We start from the raw sequence: 27690 nt of genomic DNA on the forward strand, positions 1-27690 counted from the left end.
CTAAAAAGTCCTGTCAGTAATCCTGACACGAGGTCTGGCCTAGCAGGGTGGTGACAACAGCCACTCTTGAGGCAGTTGCAAATCACTCCTCCCTGGTTTATAAAAACATCAGTAGACATGTCAAAAGTTGCAGCATAGGCTTACTGTCCTAGGAGGAGTTAAGGGAATGGCCAGCTCTGAGCTTGGGGGAGAAGCGTTTCCTCCAAGTGCAGAGAGGTGGTCAGATCAGTGGGTGACACACAGAGGCCCCAGCAGCAGGAGCAGCAGTGAGCAGCCTGAGGAGGAAGCCATGAGAGGGACATGGGGCCGTTCACACAGCATCCTGGGAACTGCAGGATAACTGGACAGCTGAGGGTTCAGGGGCATCATAATTACGGTGTCGGTGATGATATGAGCTGCTTATTATTTACCACATGGTGGAGTCTGGACACGTGACTATCATAAGAATCAGCCTGGGCATGAGGCCCAAGCCAACTGCCTCTCCTCTGCAAGCACCTCCTGGAATTGTTGGTCACTTACTGTTCCTTTCTACCTCTCAGGCAGAAGGCAGCGGTCAGAGGTGTTCACATCTGCAGGCTTCCCCTGCACTCTGGTGACACTCTGGCTGAGCTTGAGGACAAGGATCTCACTTTATCAGCTGCTGTTTTTCCTCCCTGCCAAGACCCTGCACAGCTCTGCATGCCTACGTGCTCAAGGAATAATTTTTTCTTTGATTGCGAGATTAAGGAGTCTCAGTTACTGTGGTCTACCTGTCCCTCTTTCTCTTTCCACATTACCACACAAACACCAGGATGCAACCTGGAAGTGTATGAGAGAGAAGGTATGAAATACGGAGTGGCTCCTTGAGGAAAGAATCCATTTGGACCAGTTGAAACTGGATAAAACAGACTCTTGCAAGGTCTAACCTATTCCAACTTGCTGGAAATACCTGGTCCTGAACTTCTACCATGAAGTTCTGCTGTCCCTAGGGCTCTAGGTGACAATGGCCTCAAGGCTCGGGGAGACTGCCCAGTGGTTCCAGGTACTGGTGGCACAATGGCAAGTGGATGACATGAATGTACCTGAAGTGTTCCTGGACTCCTGGTTTGCCCATTATTCTAGGTAGTTTTGGTATCGTGGTGGAGATTCTAGAGCTCTGCATTTCTGCATTTATTCATGGGAATAAACCGGTTCTGGATGGTTCAAACTAGTTGTGAATGACTTAAACCAGATGAGAGTGGTTCCTCCTGGATCAAAAAGGCTCGTTCCTTTTATGTCTTGATTAAACAGATTCAAACATGTTATGACTGGCTCAAACTAGTTTAAACTGGATTAGCCTTACACTGACCTTAGACTAGCCAGGTTAGATTTGATCAAAGGGTTCACTGTCCTTGAAGCAAGCCAGTTCAATCTAGCTTGAACAGGATGGACTGGTTCAAAAGCAATGCCACCTAGTTTGAACCAACTCTGTAACATGAATGTTTGCCACTGACCTCCAGCTGTCAGTGGAAATCCAGTGGTACATGTCGTGCACTTGAGACATAATACTCAAAATGGCATCCTTCCTCATTACATCAACTTTTCAAAGGTTGTGATCATAAGTACTTCTTCTCAAGACTGGCCATTTATAACAACCTAAATAGATCATGTTTGTACATAAAGACCCCAGTAGACTTTGGAAATTTTTGTTAACAGGCACGTGCATAAGCACTGCCTTTCTGATGTCATCTCAAACCATTCTCCTCTAAACTAGATGTGGAGCCGTGGCCAGTGCTGTAGACTGCTCAAGTGCCCACACCTGCCCACCATCCCTGCTGGAGCACCCAGATGTCCTCACCTTGATCCTGCTTACGGCTTCCTGGGCCTGCATCATGCGCACATTTTTGGAAGGAGTTTTGTCTGAGAGCAGCTGGGTGGAGCCAAGGTAATTGGCAGCAAAAATGATTCCATCGATCAAGTCTTCGGGGTCGCAGGGTCCCGGAACTGTAACACACAGAGCCACAGTGAGGGAAGCCATCCTGGGGCGGGGCCTGCCAACCCCGTCAATGGCACGTCACCCCTCTTCCATGCCTCACCACTGGCACAGGTGAGGCAGAGCAAACCGCTGGTCTAAGGCATCTTTCTGTGTCTATCTGCACCCACACCTCATTTTCAAATAGAAGGCACAGTTTCTAGAATAATTTGCTTCTCTAAAACCATTTACTATGGAAAGTGATGCAAATATTTACTTAAATATGGAACATAAAATTCAGCAATAAAGCATACTGTTTCTCCTGTTAGACTGAGCTCTTAAGGGACAAAGACCATGTCATATTCACCTCTGATTCTCTTGTGTCTTACTGCCACCCAGGTGGTATCAACTACATGTTTGCTGGATAAATGGTTAAGTAACTAGATGGCTGTCTTTTTAGAAAAGCTTTTTACAGCAATTCCTATTACTTGTCTCCCATTCATATCTCCTCCCCCATTTAGTCCATAATGGAAGAAACAAATTTATAGATCAGAAAAATAGGATATCTGTTTCAGAATGTCTGGATTCCTGTAATGGCTTCTGACCTCAATTGTGCAAGACAGATAACATGACCTCAAAGCCACGGTCCCATGCTGTCAATCTTGTTCACTTACAGGGTATAATGTTCTTGGCCTGTGCCTACACACAGACAGATTCCAAGGAAAATCAAATTTTCTGTTCTAATTTACCAGCCTTTTAAGTCAAACCTGTTTTAAATATTTTAATTGGGGGCACCTGATTCTAACCACAATTAGAATTGTAATTCTAATTGTAAACCCTAACTCGAATTTAAAACATGTCTGTGATTAATATATAACTGTATAACAGTCCACTTAAAAAGGCATTTTAATCTGCAATTGAACATATATATTTTATTTTCTTTTTTTTTGAGACAGGGTCTCACTCTCTCACTCAGGCTGGAGTACAGCGGTGTGATCTCGGCTCACTGCAACCTTTGCCTCCCAGGTTCAAGGGATACTCCCACCTCAGCCTCCCAAGTGGCTGAAACTACAGGCACTACCATGCTTGACTAATTCTTGTAGTTTTTGTAGAGATGGGGTTTTGCCATGTTGCCCAGGCTGGTCTTGGACTCCTGGGCTCAAGCAATTTGCCCGCCTCAGCCTCCCAAAGTGCTGAGATTATAGGCATGAACCACCACGCCTGGCCCTATGTATTTTATTTGCCTTGAGTGGTACATCTGGGGAGACTAAAATATACATTTTAACTCACTGTTAAAACCTCAGGGTCTTAAATTAGATAACTTGTAATGGAAACAATTTGCTTTTTCCTCTTGGAAGGCTAATCTGAAATGCTTTTTATTTTTACCCTTAAACATCAAGCTCATCTTGAGTTTACACAGCTGTGTCCTGTGCTGAACTACTTATCAGAGTACAGATGTAAAATAATCTACTCATTTATCTAAAACTAAGGTGGTGCTTGAAACAAAGAAATTAGAAGTGTTTTAGGAAGGGCTTTCACAAAGCATCTATGTAGTAATTAAATAAGGAAGCCTGTTATTTGTCTTATTCTCCATTTTTACAAGCAAGACTTCGAGGCTAACACTGTAAGTGGTACACAGACAAATCTGCCTCCACTACTTACCAGTAATTCACACTCTGCTCAACAGCCACAGGGGCCTGCTCCGAATCTTTTATAGATGTGAGACGGATTCGGGCTATATATGATATACAGGTTCAGTTGTATGTCAGGGAAGCATATAAAATAATATATGAACAGGTCTGAATCCACATTACACTTTATATAAAGTAAAAGATTGTCAGTTCTTCCATGATAAGTTCCTAGTGATGCATTTCAGTGTTATTGAAACATAATCATTATTGCCAACCAGATATGGAGAAGAAAGATCTCATCTGGGAAATGAACTTTAAAAGTCTTCCATCTATTTTTTAAAAATCAACGTTAAAAGAAAAACAAAAACTAACTACCTTCTCTACGGGACTTGTAACATCATACATTCTTCTCTGATTTGGCGCTACGGGCGCTATTCACTGACAAGGTCCCTTTTTGACTACAGTAAGTGTGGGTATGGGGAAACGTTTAAAAGCAATCCAAATTATATTTAAATGACTGTAGAAATGCCAAGCAGCCAAGACACACAAATATCAGACCTAAACACATTTTGAGATATGATCTTATTGCCATTTATCCTTTCAGGAAATTGAATATAATTGAATGTCACTGTCACCGCATCACACCCAGAAAAATAAAAGCCCCAATTTCATAAATTCACTTTGGGCTCAGTGCTAGTATATTCTTACAAAGTTAAAAAAAATTAAACCCTTAATGATCCTGTGTCAGAGAATTGCAAGTTTTCTTTTGGCCTTTCAGAACGTGGTTTCCCTTTAGTGCTGCCTTCGGGTTGCTCTGTGGATGAGAGACCGCACACGTGACATCCTCACACTCAGGCTAACGCTGAGCCTGAAAAATCTCTAGGCCAGGGGGACGAATATGAAGAAGGGAGCTTTCAAACTTCAGAAAACTTCCCAGAGTGCTCTCACAGAATTTCAGAGCCTCACAAAACTGATGCAAATAATTTACAGATGACTGAAGAGAGAAACCTGAGTAACTAAACCAAAACTGTGAGCTTGTCCTAGGCTTTGAGCCCAAGGGTTCATGAAGGTTTATGAGCCCTGGTAACCCTTTCCCAGGCAGTGGAACACAATGACTGTTCACGCACAGGATCCAAAGGCCAGATACACCCTCAGAGAGATGTCTGGGCATTCTCTGGCCTCCAGAAAAGCCTCCTTCAAGGAAATGGTGATACACCCAGGTAGACCCTCAGCACCATCTCTAGCCAGAGAGTTGAGTGCCTCTTTGTGAATGAGAAACGGTGCCTGATTTGGTGCCCCATTTGGATGGTACAATCTCCAGCTGGAGTGCAGAGCTTGGCTGAACTTTGGCCCCACTTGGCCTCTGAGTAGGTGCCCTTGTGCAGTGAGTAACCTGCACAACCAGGTGTGGCAGCCCCACAGAGACACTGGTTTCCAGAGAGAATTATGGTGCCAGCCTGCCAATTCATAGCCTGGCTCTGCAGTGCCAACTGTGGGATCTTGGGCAAGTTATAATCTTGATGCCTCAGTTGTCTCATTATAACATGGGGATAATAACAAAACTCATTTCACAGGATTGATGTGAGGATTCAATTAGTTAGTACATGGGAGGTGCTTAGAACAGAACCTGGCAGAGTAAGCATGGGGTAACCGTTACTATTACTAGCTCATACACATAATAGATGAAAATTGCTGGGAAGGTTTTTCTTATTAAAAAAGACCAAAATTTCTGCCTTAATGTTCATTCCCACTTGAATTTTTCTTATTGAATGTACGGGGTGCACAGGGACAGAATAAGGAGACTTGGGTTTTTGATCCAATGTGACCACTGCTAAGCTGCATGACACTGGGTAAAGCCCACAGCTTCGACTCCAATTTCAGAGTCCTCATCCACATAATAGGCAAAGACGTGAGTAGGATTTTTGAGAGGCTCCCAGCTATCACCCTTCTGAGTCTAAGATTCTAAGACTGTTAACATTGTGAATAAGTGACTTTATGGCCTTTCTTCCCTTCTATTGTCTTATATCTCAGTGCTTCATATGCCCCAATACTAAAAGATTAATGAATGACTCAGTGCTCAATATTTGCTTTTCAGCTCTTACCTTCAACGTAGGTTGGGAATGAAGCCAAGCTTTTTCTTGACTGTAATTAAGACAAAGAGGTTTCAAAAAGAGCAAAGTATAATGAAATATGCATTAACACAATCATCCATGCAACATGAAAAATAAACACATCATCAGTGGCAGTTACCAGTTACTGATCATTTTTAGTTAGAGAAAGTAAAGTGCAGATAAACATGCATTTATTAGTAAAGGTTACCTAAAACCCAGAATAGTCCATTCATATTTTAGATAACCTAGAAATCTTACATTTCACAATCAGAGAGGTATTTGCCAACTAAAAAACAATCCCACAGACAAAAATCTCTAACAACAACAATAAAAAGGGCACAATTTGTAGTCTTAAGGATCTGCACTTCCATGTGAAAAACTGATTAGTGAAAGCACCAACGTTATGACTATACGTTGAAACTAAGAATTCTCTTAGAGAAATTTATTTTACTCTTTGCCACAGTGATCTCTCACTGTGCTAAAAATGTGTGCTAGAGGTTTTTAAAATCTCTTTCTTCCATCTCCTACTGATTTATTTTAGTTGAAAAACTCCATTATATAAATCATTATTGTGTGTTTTCTGAATAAGAACACAATAATGGAGTAAATTCCAGTAGACCCTGGAATTTCTTCTGCACCTCAGAGCAAAGGTCAGTGTTCTCACAGCACTGTTGGAAGCAGAGATGATGAGCTAGACACCTTTTAGAGCCTGACTAGATGGCAGCTTAACTGCCTGCTCTCAGAGGAGCAAAACTCACCATACGTTCCTTTCAGAAGCAGATGTCCTAGATGTAACACTGACTGAGATAAGAGAAAGAAATTCACCCCTGCCTCTACCAGTAGAATTTGTAGCTGGTGTGTCTGGACCAGGGTGATACAAGCATCACAGGAGAGTGGAGAGCTATTGTTAAAGACAAGTCCCTAAAATGCGTAGAAGGTAAGATTTGCATGGCCAAGAATTTCATTGCTGAGAACCTACCCAGTCTTAGGTGATTATTTAAATGCATGACTTTAAGAGGAAAGATATCTGGCACTGAATAGCTGTTGGATAGGCTGACCTGCATAGATGGTAGACTCTGGGGTGCCTGGCAGGTTGGATGAGGAAAGCGCCCTGGGTGAGTGTTGGGATGTCATTGGGAGCAACTCCCTAACCTAGCACTTAACACAGTGCTCTTTCCTTGGAGGATGGGAATGGCAAAGGGATGATAACTTAGTTAATACTTGGACAACAGTCTAAAAATAGTAGTTTTAATTGTTTTGTGAAAAATTGGGGCAGTTGAAGAAACCTAGTTATAAGACTCCAGGTCAATTCAGTATAATGACAATTCAACACGAATCACACAATAATATATTGTACAGGGCAGCTTTTCAGTAAACCTGCTGCATGTGTGCTCACTGAGGTGAAATGGCTCTGCACACCAAAGTAGGTGGGTTCCTAGTGCACCAGGAATGAAAAGTTACTGGCTAGTAATGCGTTTATGAGAAAATGCACACCAAATAAAAGCCAGAATATGTGGACGGGGGAAAGAGAACTCCAGTTTCAGCAGTGCTTTACATTAATTGTATTTTCCACTTACCTAAGTGAGAAGATAGGCCCAGTTAAGGGCCAGCAGCCAAATCTAATTCAGATTGGTTTAAAGGAAAAAAAAAAAAACCCTCATAACTTCATGTTATGCAGATGGAAGCTAGAATCTTCACAGGGGCCAAAAACTTTTAAGTTACTATTTCCCAACCATTTCCCTACCCTTGTCCCAAGTAACTAGAACCTGGGGTAATGAGAGTTTGTTTAATCAAAATTGCTTAGCCTCCAGGTACATCTAAGAAGTCACTTCACATTTTCTTGCTCTATTTGGATACTTTTCTGAATGCTAATCTCAAAGACAGTGTCCAGATTGTAGCAGAAGCTACAAAAGAATTACTTTAGTCTATAGCTCTAAAAGCTGCCATTTTATTAAGAGCTACAACAGAAAGCATTTGGTACATTCACTTATTCTCTACTCATGAGCTCACGACTAGCTTTCTTAGTCTCTGGGGTGGTAAGATTTTTTTTTTTTTTTAAAGAGTTTTGTGAAATGGAAGAATCTCTAACTATTGCACACAAATAGGATTTTCATCATCATTTCTAAAGATATATAGAAACATGAGCAAAGTCTTGAGGGACTGAGAAACTAACAAATTTGCCTTATTATATCTGAAGCATAATCAAATGCTGAATATTTAGATGTCTGGTTAGCCCTTTATTTCACACGTGGACTGAGATGAACATCTGCTGATCCTTAACTTTCAAGAATAAATAAAGCTGCATTTAAAAAGTTAAAGGCTAAGATCTTTGGGATTTGTGTTTGGGGGGTCACACAAATCGACTCATGGGCAGAACTTGGAGGCACAATTGGGCAACCGGAACAATGACAGACAAGCTACCTTGTCCATGTAGTCTGTGGCCTGTGAACACTTTCTACTCTGGGAGTGGCAGATCTTGGCAGTTAAGAGCGTGGGTTCCCATGAGCTCTGGATTTGAATCCTGGCTGACCACTTGTGAGCTCTACAATCTCAGGTAAGTTACTCAACCTCTTAGCTTCTTCAACCAGCAAATGAGGACAATGATACCTACCTCACAGAATTATTTTAAGAATTAAATGAGACACTATCTGTGATTTTTCTCAGCCCAGTTCCTGGAACATTGTCAATGCTCAAGAAATGATAATGCTCATTACTGTTACCACCATGGCACCTGTCCTTTTTTTCTTCTTACTATGCGTTCTCATCCAACCATGTGATGTAAGAATGAAGCGAACTGTGGAACAGTGGGAACAGCAGAAACTGTGCCCCTGTCACTCCTGCTTCAAATGGCCAAGGGTCTGAGGTTCAAGACCAGAGGAGGCCTAAGTATATTTCTAGTCTAAATTCTAATGTTGGTCATTTCAGAGAAGGTCTATCTTTGATTGTTTGGTTTAATATGAACAGATTAATAAAAATACTTTTCCTTTGCATATTTAATGGCAAATATATGTGTATTCAAGGGTACCTCAAGGATAAATTTTAACTAAGACTTCCTTTAAGTGATCTGCCACTCAGTTTAAAACAGAGATTGTTTTTTTCATTGCATTTAACATAAAATTATCAGCAAAATGAGGGAAAAGGAAACCATCGTTCATCATGTGGTTTACCTCTTTAACACATCTCCTCAGTGTTGATGAGGGAGCAGCTATATTTAGAGTGAGCTGAGCCCACACACAGATTATGGCGCAGACCAACATTTACTTGATGTTGGCTCATTAGCAGGCGTGGGTGGCAGTTCACTCGGTGTAAAAGGACCTTGGGTACAGGAGAAGGCAGTGTCTCCCCTCTGGGGCTGCCCTTTCTCAGCTCCAGGCACCTCAGTGGGAAAAAGCAGCATCTTCTCACTGAAATGTTCCACATAAGCAAGGAGACCACAGAATTTGTTGTCCAAAAGGGATACTTTAGAGCTGCACTGTCTGGCAGTCTGCAGCCACACGTGGCTATTTAAGTTAATTAAAATGAGATAAAATGAAAACTTCAGTTCCTCAGTTACACTGGCCACATTTCCAGGGTTTGACAGGCACATGAGGCTAATGACTACCACAGTGGACAGAGCAGAAGTGGAACATTTCCAGCATCGTGGAAAGTTCTCACAGACAGCACCGCACCAGCAAGAGAGAAGGGCGTGCTCATAAGGCGGGCTGCCTGGACAACAGGCGTGGACTGGAACCATACCCTAGGTAAACTGGGAACATATGGCCACTCTATTCTTATGAAAGATACCGCATTTGGGCCTGAAATAAATGAGTGTTTAAGAAACTAACGTATTTCCCAAAGCACACAGCAACTGCAAGTCCTGGCATGTAACGCCAGGAGGAAAGATGCTGTACGTGGAGTTTTTGGTATCCAAGGTCAAGTGCTGTTCAACAGCACTTCCGGCAATGATGCGAACGCTCTGTAACCCACCCTCTCCAATACAGTATCCACCACTGACAGCCATCACAGGTGGCTACTGAGCACTTGAAATGTGGCTACTGTGCTTGAGGAAATAAACTTTTCATTTTATTCATTCATTAGACACCTGCAGCCAGTGGCTATCAAACTGGATGACATGGCTTTAACAGGTGAACTGCACACTGGAGAGGAGAAATCAGGATTGTTTTCACCAGGGTAACGTGGGTCAGGAGCGCCGTAGAATGCTGTATTAGGAAGCACAGAGCAGTATTACAGTAAAGCAAAGTGGCCCGATGGCCTTGGTAACAAAACAGCACCCTACCTCTTTATTTGTGGAGGCTTCTGCGGGGTCACTGGGGTGAAGAGGTGTGCCTGATGACTCTGCACCCAAGGGTGAGGAGCTGCCAGGAGACGGAGACTAGAACACAGCAAGAGGAAACACGGTAAGAACTTGAGAGACTTGGCAGACACTTGGCCGGGGGAAAGGGGCCGGGAGAGAGAAGCAAACAGAACACAACCGAACAGACACTGCATGGGGAGAAAACCTCTTAGAAAGGAGCTGCCAACTGTACATAAAACACTTGTGGTTTTCAAGCTTTCTTCTTCAAGTCCTGCCATGCTTTCAAAGGAGATTTCATAGCTCTGGGCTGTTATTTCCCTTAGGCCAAATGTTGAAAGAAAATACAGAAAAGGTTGAATATCAAAACTCCTAAATGAATTGAGCTAAGGATATTACACAAATATGTTTAAAACATTTTTTTCTTACTGATGAAGCCAAATGTTTAGGGTATCAAATGTCTTATAAAATCGCCTGCCCCAAATGATCCAAATGAAAAGTAAAAATTAAAACACACATTTTTAAAGAGGCAGCTGGGCCTGATTTTGACGACTAGAAACCATACCACCTGTATTTTCCTAGTCAATTCAGATTTCAAATATTTCGGATTTAGTCTACAGGCTATTGAAAATTCAGAGAAATTTCAGCATTTTAGCATCTGAACACTACCTTGGACGCTCTTAGAACAGTTCAAAAATCCTTTGTCAAACAGTATATCAGAAAATAAGGCTTATAAACATAATCCAGCATATAAACAGAACCAAAAACAAAAACCACATGATTATCTCAATTGATGCAGAAAAGGTCTTTGACAAAATTCAACAACCCTTCATGCTAAAACCTCTCAATAAATTCAGTATTGATGGAACGTATCTCAAAATAATAAGAGCTATTTATGACAAACCCATAGCCAATATCATACTGAATGGGCAAAGACTGGAAGCATTCCCTTTGAAAACTGGCACAAGACAGGGATGCCCTCTCTCACCACTCCTATTCAACATAGTGTCGGAAGTTCTGGCTAGGGCAATCAGGCAGGAGAAAGAAAGAAAGGGTATTCAATTAGGAAAAGAGGAAGTCAAATTGTCCCTGTTTGCAGATGACATGATTGTATATTTAGAAAACCCCATCATCGCAGGCCAAAATCTCCTTAAGCTGATAAGCAACTTTAGCAAAGTCTCAGGATACAAAATCAATGTGCAAAAATCACAAGCATTCTTATACACCAATAACAGACAAACAGAAAACCAAATCATGAGTGAACTCCCACTCACAATTGCTTCAAATAGAATAAAATACCTAGGAATCCAACTTATAAGGGATGTAAAGGACCTCTTCAAGGTGAACTACAAACCACTGCTCAATGAAATAAAAGAGGACACAAACAAATGGAAGAATGTTCCATGCTCATGGATAGGAAGAATCAATATCATGAAAATGGCCATACTGCCCAAGGTAATTTATAGATTCAATGCCATCCCCATTAAGCTACCAATGACTTTCTTCACAGAATTGGAAAAAACTACTTTAAAGTTCATATGGAACCAAAAAAGATGCCTACATTGCCAAGACAATCCTAAGCCAAAAGAACAAAGCTGGAGGCATCATGCTATCTGACTTCAAACTATACTACAAGGCTACAGTAACCAAAACAGCATGATACTGGTACCAAAACAGAGATACAGACCAGTGGAACAGAACAGAGCCCTCATAAATAATACCACACATCTACAGCCATCTGATCTTTGACAACCCTGACAAAAACAAGAAATGGGGAAAGGATTCCCTATTTAATAAATGGTGCTGGGCACCAACATGGCACAAGTATACATATGTAACAAACCTGCACGTTATGCACATGTACCCTAGAACTTAAAGTATAATAATAAATAAATAAATAAATAAATGGTGCTGGGAAAACTGGCTAGCCATAAGTAGAAAGCTGAAACTGGATCCCCTCCTTACACCTTATACAAAAATTAATTCAAGATGGATTAGAAACTTAAATGTTAGACCTAAAACCATAAAACCCCTTGAAGAAAACCTAGGCAATACCATTCAGGACACAGGCATGGGCAAGGACTTCATGTCTAAAACACCAAAAGCAATGGCAACAAAAGCCAAAATTGACAAATGGGATCTAATTAAACTAAAGAGCTTCTGCACAGCAAAAGAAACTACCATCAGAGTGAACAGGCAACCTACAGAATGGGAGAAAATGTTTGCAATCTACTCATCTGACAAAGGGCTAATATCCAGAACCTACAAAGAACTCAAACAAATTTACAAGAAAAAAAATCCCATCAAAAAGTGGGCAAAAGATATGAACAGACATTTCTCAAAAGAAGACATTTACGCAGCCAACAGACACATGAAAAAATGCTCATCATCACTCGCCATTAGAGAAATGCAAATTAAAACCACAATGAGATACCATCTCATGCCAGTTAGAATGGCAATCATTAAAAAGTCAGGAAACAACAGGTGCTGGAGAGGATGTGGAGAAACAGGAACACTTTTACACTGTTGGTGGGACTGTAAACTACTTCAACCATTGTGGAAGAGAGTGTGGCGATTCCTCAAGGATCTAGAACTAGAAGTACCATTTGACCCAGCCACCCCATTACTGGGTATATACCTAATGGAGTATAAATCATGCTGCTATAAAGACACAAGCACACGTATGTTTATTGCGGCACTATTCACAATAGCAAAGACTTGGAACCAACCCAAATGTCCATCAGTGACAGACTGAATAAAGAAAATGTGGCACATATACACCATGGAATACTATGCAGTCATAAAAAAGGATGAGTTCATGTCCTTTGTAGGAACAAGGATGCAGCTGGAAACTATCATTCTCAGGAAACTATCGTAAGAACAGAAAACCAAACACTGCATGTTCTCACTCATAGGTGGGAATTGAACAATGAGAACACTTGGACACAGGAAGGGGAACATCACACACCAGGGTCTGTCGTGGGGTGGGGGGAAAGGGGGAGGGATAGCATTAGGAGATATATCTAATGTAAATGACGAGTTAATGGGTGCAGCACACCAACGTGGCATATGTATACATATGTAACAAACCTGCATGTTTGCACATGTACCCTAGAACTTAAAGTATAATAATGAAAAAAAAAAAAAAAAAGAAAGAAAGAAAAATCAGCTCAGGGAGAATGGCCTGGTTGGGTGTGGTATTGCCTGGGCTGATGGGACCCCAGCTCCCTGTGCAGGCAGGCCCCACTAGATGTGAATAGGAAGCTTCCAGGTCCGTGTACACAGAAGGTGCTCCATAAATATCTTCTGAATGGATGGGCAAATAAAACAAGCAAGCACAGGGATGGGACTGATATAGGCCTGGAAAACACTCCTCGGCCTATAGCCAAACATTGTTGTGTGCTCCTGAAATCTTGGGAGATGAAAGGCATCTTCAGGTGAGCCACAGAGATGCTTAAGAATTCTGCAGTGATGGTCCTCTGAGAGGAAGGCTATGCTGCTTCACAGTCTGTTGGCAATGTTTGACAAAAGGCATAAAACACAGAGAAAAACCCAACACAGATATATTCCCTCAGGAAGCGTGAGGAAGTGAGTCTGGGCAAAGGAAGCAAAATAACCCTAGTCCTTGCTTGAACCCATGTCTGATCTCTCAGGACCAGCCCCCTTGGAGAAGCTGAGGCACAAGACATCAGTAAAATATCTTCATGGAAAGGGAGAATGTTTCACACAGAAATGGTGCCGGTGTTGGGGCAGTGGGGGCACGTTGATAGACAAGGGGGAGCTTGGTGAGCATCGTGTGAAACAAACAAACAAAAATAAACATTTTCAAAAAAGTCTGAATTATGGAAAACATAGGGGGCCACAAATGAACAGAAAGACAATGCGGTGAAATTCATTTTAATTCAGATGAAGCAGTTGTATGACCCCAGCATAATGCTGTGAGACTTGAATTTGTTTCTTGTGATCCCATACACCTGATTCTAGGCAGGGAGGTGAGGACAACGAACGACCCCCTTAAATGTTCACATGCAGACATCAGACACTCTGTGGGGAAGCCAAGAGGGCAGGCCCAGGGTAACAGCTGGCATAAAGAAACCCAGGCCCCACAGCCCTTGGCTGCAATAAAGCAGCCCCGCATGCCTTCAAGAAGAAACACACACAACTTTTATTTGGCACCGAAGAGAGCTGGTGCATATTTGCTGATTTTGCTCTCTGGCTGACTCCAAATTAATGTAGTAAAGTCTTCATGAGAAGTTAATGCCTTTAAATTTCCCCAGTTTTTCAGATCTGAAGAGTTTCTTCGGATATGCACGATTCTATTTTTTCCCCCAAGTAATTTTCTGTCACAAAGATTTTAAGGGTCTGGCCCCCAGGGAACCTGGTGTAGCTGGATTTTCTTTAATTGCATGGTTTGAGGGCTGTATCACACCTTCATTAAAAACAATCCTCCAGAGAGTCTCACATTTCCTATTTCTCAATTGCTCTAAATCTTCTAAAAATAAATTCTTTACAACATTATGGGCACCTGATGATCTTAGGATGATGTAAGAAGACAGGTTACACAGACAGTGAGCAGGGGCATGGAAGAGGGAGCCCGGACCCCACAGAAAAGTGAGGTGACTGCTGCTGAGTACCCACATGGAATAGAGGGAGGGGGCACAAATGAGCCTGCAGTGGACACCGCCCTGGCAGAGGCTCTGGTTGAACCCACACCCACCACATCAGGGACTGCTTCCCCGCAGACCCTGGGTGCTCTTGCCTTTGGCACGTGCTTGAGCTAATTCAAGTTTCCTCCCGTTTGCATGTGCAATTAATCACCTCCACCTAGAAAGTTCACCCTCATTCTTTCCTACGTTCAATGTTCAGCTCAAAAGCAGTCATCTTGCTGAAGCTTCCGCAGACCCTATTCACAGTACATTCCTTTTCTCCACAGCCACGTGCCATTCTGTGTAATTATCTGTTCACGTTATGCGTTATGCCCCTTCTCCCCCAAGAGCTTTCAGGAGGTAGGGACCTTGTCTTGTTCATGTTCATCCTCCAACTGCCTCGCCTTGGGTTTTGTAAACAGTAGGCACTCAGTAAATGTTTACTGAATAAATGGCTTCAATTTATTCTAGCTTTACAATGTTTTCCAGCTTGCATAGGAAGCAGATATGTTACAGATACACCCAATGCTTTCTTCACTTTTCAGTGGCCAATGGTAGGCCCTTTTCTGATACAGCATCCCTCTAGTGTTGCATTAGAACATTCAATATGCAGCTTTTTTAAACTAAAAAACATTTTTTTTTTTTTTTGGTAGAGACAGGTTCTCGCTATGTTGCCCAGGCAGGTCTTGAACTCCTGGGCTCAAGCAATCCTCCTGCCTCGGCCTCCAAAAACACTGGGGTTACAGGTGTGAGCTGCTGTGGCTGGCCTCAATCTGCATTTTGAATTAGAGAAACGGTCTTTGCCTTTGATGACTGTCACCTGGGTTCCAAGGACACTCTTTTGATGCAGAAAGCTGTCCCCAAATGAGAGAGGACCCCATCTAATGGAAGCCTAAAAATCACCACACCATTGCCTAAATGTCAAGGGTGGACAAACAGCTTCAAAACAGACATGGCCCCATGAAGCCTAAACAATGGTGTTAGTGTTTAGCTCATCTCAAATGTCTGCTTTACAAGACCTTTGTCCTTTACGTGCAACTTCCACCTTGATATACTCTTAAAAATGGAGGAAAAAAACTAGAAATTATATAATACTGTTAACTTTCAAAGAATACATTGCAGGCAAAATTTAGGCAATGAAATATGATAGAAAAAGTAAAATTGTTGTCACATATATCTCTCTCTGGAGTCTCATGCCTTCTGGGCCACTGGATGGATATCCAATTTTAAGCAAATGAGACCATTTGCTTGTGAGGGTGGGACGTAAATGCAGGGTCAAGAGTTTACAAAGGTAAGTGCTGAACCCAGAAGTCTATCTAGGATGCAGTACGCAGAGATGACTCACCAACAACTCCCTGTTCTACATAATTACAAGGTCTCCTTAAGCTAACAACTCATCTTCTGCAGATAATGTTCTAGTAGATTCTCTACAGCTACCATCTAAGTTTTACTACCACAGCTCTGGGATTCCACAGAGCAAAGCTTTCAGCCTCAAGACCAGGTTCTTGAATCCCAGACAAGAAATGTATCATCCTGTCCATTGGCACTGGAGCCAGAGGTGGGTAAAGGATATAAAAGTATCCCAAGGCAAAGTTGAACGTTCATTTTAATTCTTTTTTTTTTTTTTTGGGGAGACAGAGTTTCGCTCTTTTTGCCCCGGCTGGAGTGCAGTGGTGTGATCTCAGCTCACTGCAACCTCTGCCTCCTGGGTTCAAGTGATTCTCCTGCCTTATCCTCCCAAGTAGCTGGGACTACAGATGCACACCACAACGCCCAGCTTATTTTTGTATTCTTGGTAGCGATGAGGTTTATCATGTTGGCCAGGCTAGTCTCAAACTCCTGACCTCAAGTGATCCACCTGCCTTGGCCTCCCAAAGTATTGGGATTACAGGCGTGAGCCACTGTCCCCGGCCTCATTTTAATTCTGTCTGAACATCTCTTAAGGGCAAAGACAGCACTTCTCGTGGTAGTGGGGAGACATAAAAATAGATCCTGGAACTTTCAGGCTGTTTGAAGGGAAGAGAAGCACCACCACAAGTTATTATTATTTGTTCCTTCGACAGACATCTCAGTGCCTATCTGTGTTCCTAACACTGGGCCAGGAAACAAAGAGGAAGGAGACCTGTTTTCAGAGAATGGGAGGAGGCAGATACGGAAAGGCAGGCCCCCAGCAGGTGGCCAGGATGTTCTTCTGCACAGTGGGGACACAGACGGAGTGGTCAGTTCTGCAGGAGGGGAGGGGTGTGCAGCAGGCAATGCTCCCTGGGGAGGTAGTGCTTCAGCTGAGTCCTGAACACCATATGGTCTTCATAGAGTAGTATGGGACAGAAAAGCAGGGAAGATACTGGAAACACAGGCAGGGAGGAGGAACAGCACAGCTCTGGCAGGTAAGAAACGAGGCTGTGGAGCCGGGCAGGGACTAGTGGCTGGAGCCCCATGGAGGATAGCACAGGGTGTTACCAACAGCTACAGCTCAGCTCCTACTCTCTGCCCCAGGAGTGGATTTTTTTTTCTTTTTCTTCTTTTCTTTTTTTTTTTTTTTTTTTGTGAGTCACTGGCCTGCTCCCCTCATTGAAGAAGCCTAATATAGGCGTTCAGAACTATTTCCTGAGTTGAACCAAAGATCTAAAGGAATGAGGGATTGAGTTACCACTCTTACCCCTTGGGGATCTGAAGAAAGAAACTTTTATAATTAGGAAAAGTAGATGGGATGATAATAAGAATCCCCCAAAGCTGGAGGTAAAGGGTTCTGCCTCCTTCCAAATAGATAGTGAACAACATTCTATTCTAGAAAGGCCTGAGGACTGAGGCAGGATTTCAGAGAACAGGGTCATGACGTGGAGAGGAATTCAGGGATATTGAAAGAGTTTTGGAGAAATTCTAGTCAAGAGACACACAAAAAGTGAGTTCTATGTGGGCCATTCATTCAGCAGTGAAATGTTGACAGTGTCCAAATAAACCCAGATCCCTGCCTCCCCCAAGAAATGCCTGGTCTTTCAGGGGAGACAAACCCATATAGGTTACAAATACAGGGTGACTTCTGTAAACAGTGGTCACTGTCTGAGTAGCTGCAGGAAAACAAGTTTTAACGTCACAAAAAGTCACAAATGAGCCGGCTACTTATAATGTGCTACGTTTGAGTGTGTTCCCTAGAATTCTTGTGTTAGAAACTTGGTCCCCAGTGCAGCAGTGTTGAGAGGTAGAACTTTTGGGAGGTGACTGGGTCATGAGAGCTGTACCCTCATGAATGGATTGATACATTCAAGGATTGATGGATTAATGGGTTATTGAGGGAGTGGGTTAGTTACTGTGAGAGTAGAGCTATTATAAAAGTCAGTTTGGTCATCCCACATGAACCCCCCTTGACATGTGATGCCCTGCACTGCGGAGTCCCCACCAGCAAGAAAACCCTTACCAGATGCGGCCCCTCCACCTTGGACTTCCCAGCCTCCAGAACTAAAAGAAAATAGACTAAGACACAACATTAGTGCCTACCTGAACGGTCCCAAACACTAGCATCTATTTATCTGGTCCACATCTTTGTCAACTGTTCTGTTGACTGTTGGGACCATCTGTCGTTACAAGGCAAAAACAAAACAAAAACAAATAATAGCAAACAAAGTGCAGAGGTACAAATATTGCAAAAATAAATAGAGGGATAGCAGAACTGCATAAAGTTGAAGAGGGCAAAGTTGGAGTCTTTCTCAAACTAGCTGTTGACAGTGGAGAAACTGGTGGGGTTGCACTGGTTAGCGAAGGAGTGATGAATGGAAAGAATGGTAACATTAGAGGTGCTTCTAAAGAGAATGACTAGAATATCAAATAATTAAGAAAGGCCCTTAAGAAAACAGAGTCAGTCCTTAAATATTTTTACTGAAATTGGTTTCTCTTTATGATTGAGATGACCGTTTCTGAACATGCTGCAAAAGTCACATGTGATTTGAAGGTTATTTTGTGTGATTCAGTGACTTTTCTTTGAAAACAGTTATAACTAAGATCAATACTACATCATATAAAATCAGTACTACTTCTCTGTTCTAAGAATTTGTGTACAGTTGGAACTATAACCTATAGGTTGATAGTCAAAAGATAAACTAAGGTTATATTTATATTTTTTAGTATTGCTCTCAAGGTAAAGTTCTAACTGAATCACTTCTTACCGATACCTTGAGAATGCTGGTCCTCATTTCAAATGAATGAATGTTAAGCAGCTTTTTGAAGGTACACACATGCAGGGATTCCTTAGAGCACCTCCGCCCCAGTGGCTGAAGTGTGGCATGATGGCTGCCAAGACAGGCAAGGGGTGCGGAGGTCACTCACACCGGCTGGGCCAGAAATCCTTCTAGTGGAGAAGACACAGAATCATCTCCTATCACAGCGCTTGGGACTCCAAAGGCCCTGGAATAAAGCCTGTTGGTTGAAAATCAATAAACTCCTAAGACAATGGGTTTAGTCCTCAAAGCCACCATTTTCTGCTTTCCTATATTAGGATCCATTTTGAAAAGCATAGTGTGATTCCAGGGAACACTTACAGTTACATACAAAATTACATTTAATTTCTCCCCTGAAATGTATTTTTTTTGTTTTTTTGAGATGGAGTCTTGCTTTGTTGCCCAGGCTGGAATGCAGTGGTGCAATCTCAGTTCACTGCAACCTCCACCTCCCGGGTTCAAGACATTCTCCTGCCTCAGCCTCCCGAGTAGCTGGGATTAAAGGCATCCGCCACCACACCCAGTCAATTTTTGTATTTTTGGTAGAGATGCAGTTTCACCATGTTGGCCAGGCTGGTCTCGAACTCCTGACCTCAAGTGATCCACCTGTCTCAGCTTCCCAAAGTGCTGGGATTACAGGCATGAGCCACTGCTGCACCTAGCCCCTTGAAATGTTTTTAATTTTATATTGTGGCTGAACAAGGTAACTTATGTTTCAGGATAGTAAGGTGATTAAATGCTTAAGCCCCAGCATCTGGCAGATCAGAGTCTGAATTCTGGCTACCACTCATGGCTCTGATACTGGGCAGGTCATCCATCCTCTCTGATACTTTCTGAGAAATGGGGAAACAGCTACCACCCACCTCCCGGGTTGCCATGAGGATGAATTGGTGATAATGCACACCAGTGGTGGGTTCAGTGCCTGGGCACAGGCAAAGCATTCAAGTCTTTTAATGATCTGAACAGTTAGAAAAGTTATTTCAGCCCTCTGGGAGAGTGCTCACAAGGACAACAAACGCCCACGAGGATGTTTTCTTCATCTCGTTTCCTTCCTTATTAAAATTTTATTCACGGGTAAAATTGAAAAGCAAAAAGGCTCTATAAAATCATACCAAGATTCTACATTAATTCATAAGCGCCAACATTCTTAATGGTCCATCGGTAAGAACAGCTCATTACTGGCTAAGGCTGGGGGGTATATACAACTGCTGTGTGCAACTTCTGGCATGTCCACTATCCCCCGACCAAGACAGCATTTCCAAATGTAAGAGTTGAGGGTGATGCTATTATAGTGATTGATTTACAAAAGAGAATCAGGGCATATGCATGCCTCTACTGTTAATTTATAGCATAGCTCACACATGACCTTGGCACACTGCTGATTAGGACACCCGGTGAAATACCCCAGCAAGCCCTAGCCAACCTTAATGAGTTCCAACACTTGTTGGCTTCTCTCCTCCAACGAAACTCAGTGACAGAAATTCATGGTAATGAAGGGCAGAACATAATTCTTTAAAAATTACACAGTTTTGCCAAATCCATCTGAGACTGAGTTATTTAGTAATTTCACATATGTAGAACGACACAGAGAACCTGAGAATAAGGTGTTTGGTTTTTATTCTTTAAGTGACTAAGCGGCCAATATGCTACATGAGACTACAGCACTAAGAGCTTATGAACTTCTTCACCAGACACCTGTCATTAAGCACCTATTTACTCTCATTTAAAATGCAGATTTAACAAGCCCTGAACAAGTCATTCCTCAGTTCAAAAATCTTTAGTCATTCTTTTTTGCTGATAGAACACATTCTAGAGTCTTTACTTTGGCACTTAAGGCACTCCAAGGGTTGGCCTTAATTGTTTTACTATTTTTTTTTCCCTCTTCTACTTCCTATTCTCTTTCATCAATCCAAACTGAACTTCTTTCTGTTCCCAGCACATCACCTGCATTTCTGCTCAGCGTCTTTGTTTATGCTCCTGGCTGAACTCCTCACATACAGGAAGCTCCAGCAGTACGTCTCCATTTCAAATAGTACTTCTTTCATGCAGCCTTCCTAGTTCTCTTAAGGGAAAGGAAAGCCCCTCTTGCAAGAACTGTCTGCATGCATTTTGTTTGCACCATTCTTATGGTGCCTCACTGTCTCCCTTCTATGTTATAAAAATATAATGCTATAGGACAGTAATCATATTTTAAGTACAATATTTTAATAAGCACCACAAAGGCAGGATTTATCATCAGCTTACATGTTTCCTCTCCAAGTTCCTCATATGGAGACCCCATAAAATATATAGCAGGAGTTCAATAAACGTGTTGAATAAATGGAAGCATGTATAGACATCCATTTTGTATCAGAGGAAAAGGAAGCAAAAAACAGGTTTATACAGAGAGTGGGTCTGAACACATGCAGCATTACTTCTCAAGGTCCACTGTCCTCAAATAGCTTTGCACTTACGCTTACTGGTTTATCCAGCTTTATCTCTTTTCTCACACCAATGTACGTTGTTTCCCTCACTGATCCAAGTTATTTTAGATTAACCTCATTCCACATTAGAATGGTTTTTAAAAACCCCAAATATATGATTAGTTTTTTTTCTTGCCCCAAGATATGTTTGTGCTTCTAAAAATCGAAACTGGTTAAGAAATCCATAACTATTCAGTCTCAATTTAAACTATATTATCAATGCACATTTGTATTTCTTTAATGTGGTGAAGTAGAAAGTTATCATGGCATTGTAGGGGCATAATTATGTCATTAAAATGATAATAGCCTGGGCTTAATGAACTGTTTTATATACATATTTATAATGGATTCAAGTAATACCAATGAAATATTTTGAGATAACCATCAGCTCAAATATTCTAACCATTTTTGTTCTCTCTTTTCCCACAGGCAAAGCCCTTCTGTTCCCAGCCCCAAGTCGGTTTAACCCATGTTAAATCTATAGGTTGAAGACTTGGGTCACTCGAAGCCCAGAGCCTTGCACAGCAGCAATCTACTCCAACAGAGGTTGATGTCATCATCAGAGGCCACAAAAATAATGCATTTCTCACCATCAAAAAGCTTCTGAAGTCATGCTCTCAAAGGCAATAAATAAATAAATAACCAATTAACTACACCAGTGTAAGGTGAAACAAGTTCTTATCTGATAAAACTGACTTAAAAACAGAGGTTATCTCTTCCTCCTTTGAAACAGCCTCACTGTACTTAAATGAAATGCATTACAATTTGGAAAAATGAGGGAGTCTTTTATCCATTTCTACATTTAAGTCCATCCATTCCTTGATGGTGTTCCCACACTCATTCCCAGGCCACTGGCCCTTAGCTCTGTGGGAGAGAAAAACCAAAGCCACTTTTAATTCCTATTAAGAGATGTAGCTAAGAGCACAAGCAGATTTTCTGTAACAGCACATTACCTGCTAAGAACAGTCATAGTGACCATTTACATACGGCTTACTATGTGTGCCAGGCACTGTATAAGGGTACATTATACTTGTAGTACCTCACTGACTAGCAAAGCAGTTCCTATGTGCAAGGCACTAATCTCCGTTCATTTTCATTAGCATCACAGAAGCACAAAACACAACACAGAGCATGGAATTGGAGGTACACTGCCCAAAGTGACTCATTTATTAGAACGTGGAGAATCAGAACGCAATGCTGATGGGGAGAAAGCAAGGAACACAACCCCTTTCCAAGCACCCTTTCTGAGTGATCGAGCAGCGTTTGCTCTGTCCTTGCCATCTTGGACTTCCAAGCCCCAGGCAAACCTGATTGCACTGTCTCCTGTCTGGGGTAATGCACACTCCCCCTCTCTATTCTTGCTGTACTAACTCCTACCGTCAAGGGAAATGCAGAGACCAACTTACAACCTGACAGGATGAGAAGAAGAAAATAAAAAGCAAAACAGCAAATGTGATTTTGAAGCCTTAGGATCCACCTACCTCTCCTTCGTGACATTCAAATCGGTACATCCAAAAGTTCTCCATCTTTCCGGGTGCTGTTTGGGCAGCTGGGCCACCTCTAGTGCCTTCACTTGAGACCTGAGGCTAAGTCCTGACCTCAGTATCCGTGTGAGTTGTTTCCAGTGTTGTTAGATACCCGAGTCAATCATGCAACTGGTAACAGGAGATGTGACCACCTCCCAGGGTGTCCGACCCTCGCATTAACCCCTCGCTGCCTGAATGGTCCAGGAAGTCATGCGTCACTGCTGGGCATCAGCAACTGATGTTTCTGAGAAGGGGCTGGCCTATCCCTCCTGGCAGCAGCACCTACTATTTCTGGAGAAAAGACACTCGGCTCTGAATTGCTACCAGAAACTTTCACACACCCCAAACTCTGCTACGTTTATAGAACCTGTGAAAAAAAGCATCCAGCTCATGTGGAAGGAACGGGTGGGAGTCAGGGGAAAAGAGGCTCTCTCAGGACCTGCATCAGGATGCACCTGGGCATGTGGTGCGAGCCTGGAGGACACTGAGGCCAGCTAGGGGCCGTGTCTCTAGGCACAGGAAGTCTCTTCACCTTTATCGAGGGCCTGAGACAGCCTCACGCTGCAGTCTGAATAAGGGGTATGCCAAGCCAGCGACACCAACACAGAAAAGGGCTGCCTCCAAGGCCAGTACGGTTTGAACCAAACCAACAGATAATCCTACATTGGGCTCAAGTGCCAGACTATATATGCTGGTTCAGACCAGACCAGAGGAAGGTCAAGTCAAACCAGGCAGAACTGAGCTGGATGGAGGAGCTCTTGGAAACAGAGGCAGCAGTGTGGTTCTGAAGGCAGGAGGCAGACAGGGAGACCTCTGCAGAGACACCCTCAGAGCTAATCAGCCTCTCAATGATCTGTGCCGATGGGGAAGGATGTGGATGCATGAAAAGCGTTCATCTGAATAGATGACTTTAGCCTTCTCTCTCATCAAACCCTTTATCAGACATGCTGACAGGTCTCTCTGTGAGCCGACCTGATTGGCTAATGTGCTACGATAGGACCAAAAGGTAGAAAAAAGAGACACAAAGGGCCTGTGAACAATCCACAGCTGGCAAATCCTCCCATGCTAGTTGGCAGTTTGCTGTGCTGAGGACAAGCTCTGCAGGCCAAAGTGGGAAACGGGGCCAGAGAGAGGGTGTCCTCAGGCACTGCCCTCTCTCTCCTCATTGTTCTGACATTTCTGACCACTCTTGTCGGCAGTCGCATTGCACCTACTCTAATCTGAATCAGTGGGATGCAAGTCCCATAGCTGTTAGCCACCATTCTAGAAAGTGCTTTCTAAATAGTGAGCACTGCAGGAGGTCTCTCTTCCTACTTTACAGCACTGGGCATCTCTCAAAACACTTTCTTCCTTCTATTAATTATTTAAAGAGAGAAAATCTTGGGGTGTTGATTCCCAAGAGTCCAGACTGAATACTCCCCATCATTTAACTCTCCCTAGCCCATGGTGCAGCCTTTCCCCCATTATCACTCTTGAAAATTGCACTGGTTTCCATTTATGAACTGCTCAGAACAGGGTGGGTGAAGCTGTTTAGAGTGTTCACTGCTGCTGTGAAAAGCTTGCAACTGTTTCAGTTATTACTCAGAAATGACCAGCACACCTAAGACTTAAAGTCACTAATCAGACTCAAAGAAAACTGCCAGGCCTTCTGGAAGGTTATAGAAAGCATCTACCCGGTGTCCTATTGGCACAAAAGAACTTAGAATTCTTTCTCTGGCTTTTTTGTTTTCATTGTTTCTTCCCTTTCATGTTCATTCTGCACCTGAAACCTACTTAATTATTCACCACCACCTTCTCCATGCCTCATCAATAATGGATAACACCTGCGATGGAAAACGCCCCCAGCAGCGCAAAGGCGGTTGAGATGGAAGCATGAAGAGGAAGAGCCACCTGCCACACCCAAGGGAGAAACCAAGCACTGAGACACCAGTCTGTCTTAAGGCCTGGTCTCTCCCACACGGCTCCCCCATACCAGCAAGGCCCCTTAACTCTGTGCTTACCAGACTTTTTGCATCATGGCACACAGGGAAATGTTAATATTTGTACAATACACTGGGTCACACAGAGAGGACCTGGAGGCCATGATGAGGCTGCACAAGGGCTGAAGACAACGTGCCCAGTGGCCCAGGTGACTCCCCATCCCCAAAGTCCGGGAGGATCATCAGCACTGGTTGAAAAGCGCTGCCTTAATTTATGAAAGGGTCTTTACAGCAAATTCTTTTGACAATGGCAGTCCCTTGGGAATAAAGTTAAACAACTTCTCCTTCTGAGCAGTCCACCATGGACCTACTCTTTCTTCAGGACAACACCTCCTCTTCTCCATTTCCACAGCCTGCCCTAGTCCCAGCTTTCTCTGGTGTGGCCCCCTGCCCCATCTCCATGCTGGCTCTCACACACCTTCCCTTTTATGCCACTTTGGTTTCATCATCCATCGATCACTTCGGGATCTGCAAATCTGCCTCCTCGCAGCCAGACAACGAAACAAACGCAGCCCAGGAGTTGGTAATGGTTGACAAGATCAGTAGGAAAGGACAAGGCCAGCAGCCGCTCTGCCCTAAATCTGAAATCCAGTAGCTGACATGGGACGATGCCAGATACCAAATGTGGCAGGCAGCCTTCTCAAATGGCTCCCAATCATTTCTACCTCCTGGTATTCAGCCTCTTGGGTAAATCTCCTCCCTGGGGAGGGAGCACGGCGGAGTGACTTACTCTAAGCAATAAAATACAGCAAAGATGACAGGATATCACCTGTGACTGGGTTACAAAAAACCATGACTTCCATCTTGCTATCAGACTCCATGACCTTCTTATCCTGCATACTTTATGAAGCAAGATGCCAAGTGTCAGAGAGTTCTAAAAATGTTTATTGAATGAGTGGATGATAAATTGTAAGATGCACTTTCAACTTTTGATTAAGGACAGTAGTCACAAACTCTCTGTAGTTCACTGGCAAAACAAGGAACAGCATAGCTTTGAGGCCGTATTTCTTATTCCTATATATAGCTGGTGTTCAACAAAACACAAAGGTATTAGCAGAGAAACAGCTATGACAGCTCAGCTCAATCACTTTGCATAGCAGATGGTTGAGAACACATTTATATCTCTGATACTATTTGCTTGTGTAAGAAGTTTCCCATCCTTTTCTGAGGTCTGCCTGGAAAATACACTGGGTTCCATTCCTGCTGCCCTGGCAGCGGGTCCTTTGGTTCTAAGGTTATGCTTTTGAATAAGCTTCTGGGATGTTGACTTAGAGGGTCTGCCAGCCCCATTTTTCTAAACAGTCTGGATCATATAAGAAAACAAAGTTAGTTTTAGAGCCGACACTGGAATGTATACTCTTCTGCAGCAGGTAAGGGGAAAATCAGAGATAAGGATGCTTGGAGTGTTTTTCCTCTTAACACCACACGCAGACTGGGGCTAACTATCCTAGAACCACCCTTCTTCCCTTCCCTAAGAATACATCACATTTCAGCCAAGAATCGATCCACTTGGGGAAACAGGGCTCCAACTGAACACATATTAATTCCAAATTCTGTCTACTTGATTTCAGATCCCATTTCAACTTCATCCTTTGCTAACCACATCCTGGAAAAATTTTGTCTGGCCAGAACTCTGCAAGGTGTAATCAGCAAGAGGAAATCTCTCAGTTCAGAATACCTTAACAAGAATCCTTCACAAAAAATGGAATCCTTTGGCAGCAAGACAGTTCTTTTCACTTGTCCTTGTAAGCTTGACAACACAACAGCAAGGTCGACAGGATAAGATGCTGCTAACAAGTCTTAATGAATTAGCATGTGCACTTGACCTTGATCAGAAGTCTCCTAGCAACGGTCAAAAAAAAAAAAAAATCCATGTCGGTGGCATGCTGAATTCAGGGCAGGGAGGGGGTAACATCAAGAAAATCAAGGTCCCAGATGAAGCCATGGTGCTCCTACACCCTCACTGTAACATTTTTCTTGAAATTAAAAAATAATGTGGATGTAAAAGTACACATGATCAGGGCAAGAGTTCACACCAAGCCCTCACTTCCCAGGATTTTGACAATACCTCTGTCTCAGCAGGAGAGCGGCTGGTTTCTGATTAAGAAGCATTAGTGCTGAAATGGTTTCCTGCTTCAAAATACTTTCTCCAGTGGTCTCTGGAATCAGTAGTAAAATGCCAATAAAAGGTAAATGTTATCTGGAGGTGCGGTGCATGTTGCCATTATCACTAATTAGCAGTTTAGTTTGACTTAATCAGACCAACCCTGGAAGAAAAGGCTGACGGTATAATGCTGCTTAAGGTGGAAGCTGAGAACTAGGGTCACCTGAGTGCCTGACCAGGCTGGGCAGCCCAGGGGGGTATCTGAGTGCTGAGGACAGCAGAAAGGAAACACCAGCCCAGAGAGGGTGAGGAAGGGCTGCTAAAGGCCAGCCCCCTAATTCAGTTCACCAGTGACCAATCCCAAATGTTAAGTGAGCTTTGACTTCCAAATGTAACTGACACATCAAACTTGTGATTCTTATTTCACATTTCCATACAGGATTCAATATCTGCAAAACCATTTTCTCTCATAGCTACCCTGGGACAGAAATCTGATTAACTCATTTTACCGACGAGGAAACTGAAGCCTGGGAGGAAAGCAGGTGACCAACCCAAGGTGACTGCAACAGATCAACTGTGAGCCAAAGATTTACATATGGTGGACACTCTGAGCAGCACATCTGTGTGACTTGCTCTGAGGGAGATACAGAAGGATGAGACGCCGACAGTGAATTACAGAAGCAACAGGTTAACGCGTGCAAGAAAAGTGGAAAATGAGATCCTAAAGAATTGAGTGTTAAACTCTGGTCCACAGCCTAAGCCAGTGCTTACCAATTTTGACTGAATCTCATTAATACCC

The 27690-nt window shown here is 42.9% G+C and overlaps 1 protein-coding gene and 1 long non-coding RNA gene across 3 annotated transcripts in view; one reads left to right on the forward strand and one right to left on the reverse strand.

Moving 5' to 3' along the window:
- Nucleotides 1–27690, reverse strand: part of APBA1 (amyloid beta precursor protein binding family A member 1) — a 221025-nt gene that overhangs the window by 28928 nt on the left and 164407 nt on the right. For both annotated transcript variants that reach the window (XM_015117867.3, XM_015117865.3), the window contains exons 3-5: nt 9949–10044; nt 5664–5703; nt 1817–1962 (exon numbers count right to left, since the gene is read on the reverse strand). In XM_015117867.3, the coding sequence (XP_014973353.2) occupies nt 1817–1962; nt 5664–5703; nt 9949–10044 (282 nt within the window). The remainder of the gene's footprint in view (nt 1–1816; nt 1963–5663; nt 5704–9948; nt 10045–27690) is intronic.
- On the forward strand, nt 6397–26842 carry LOC114672809 (uncharacterized). The gene is made up of 3 exons (XR_003723310.2): nt 6397–6609; nt 8107–8226; nt 21712–26842. It is a non-coding gene; the product is annotated as an uncharacterized LOC114672809 (long non-coding RNA).

This window comes from Macaca mulatta, chromosome 15 (assembly GCF_049350105.2).
Source record: "Macaca mulatta isolate MMU2019108-1 chromosome 15, T2T-MMU8v2.0, whole genome shotgun sequence".
NCBI classification, from domain to species: domain Eukaryota; kingdom Metazoa; phylum Chordata; class Mammalia; order Primates; family Cercopithecidae; genus Macaca; species Macaca mulatta.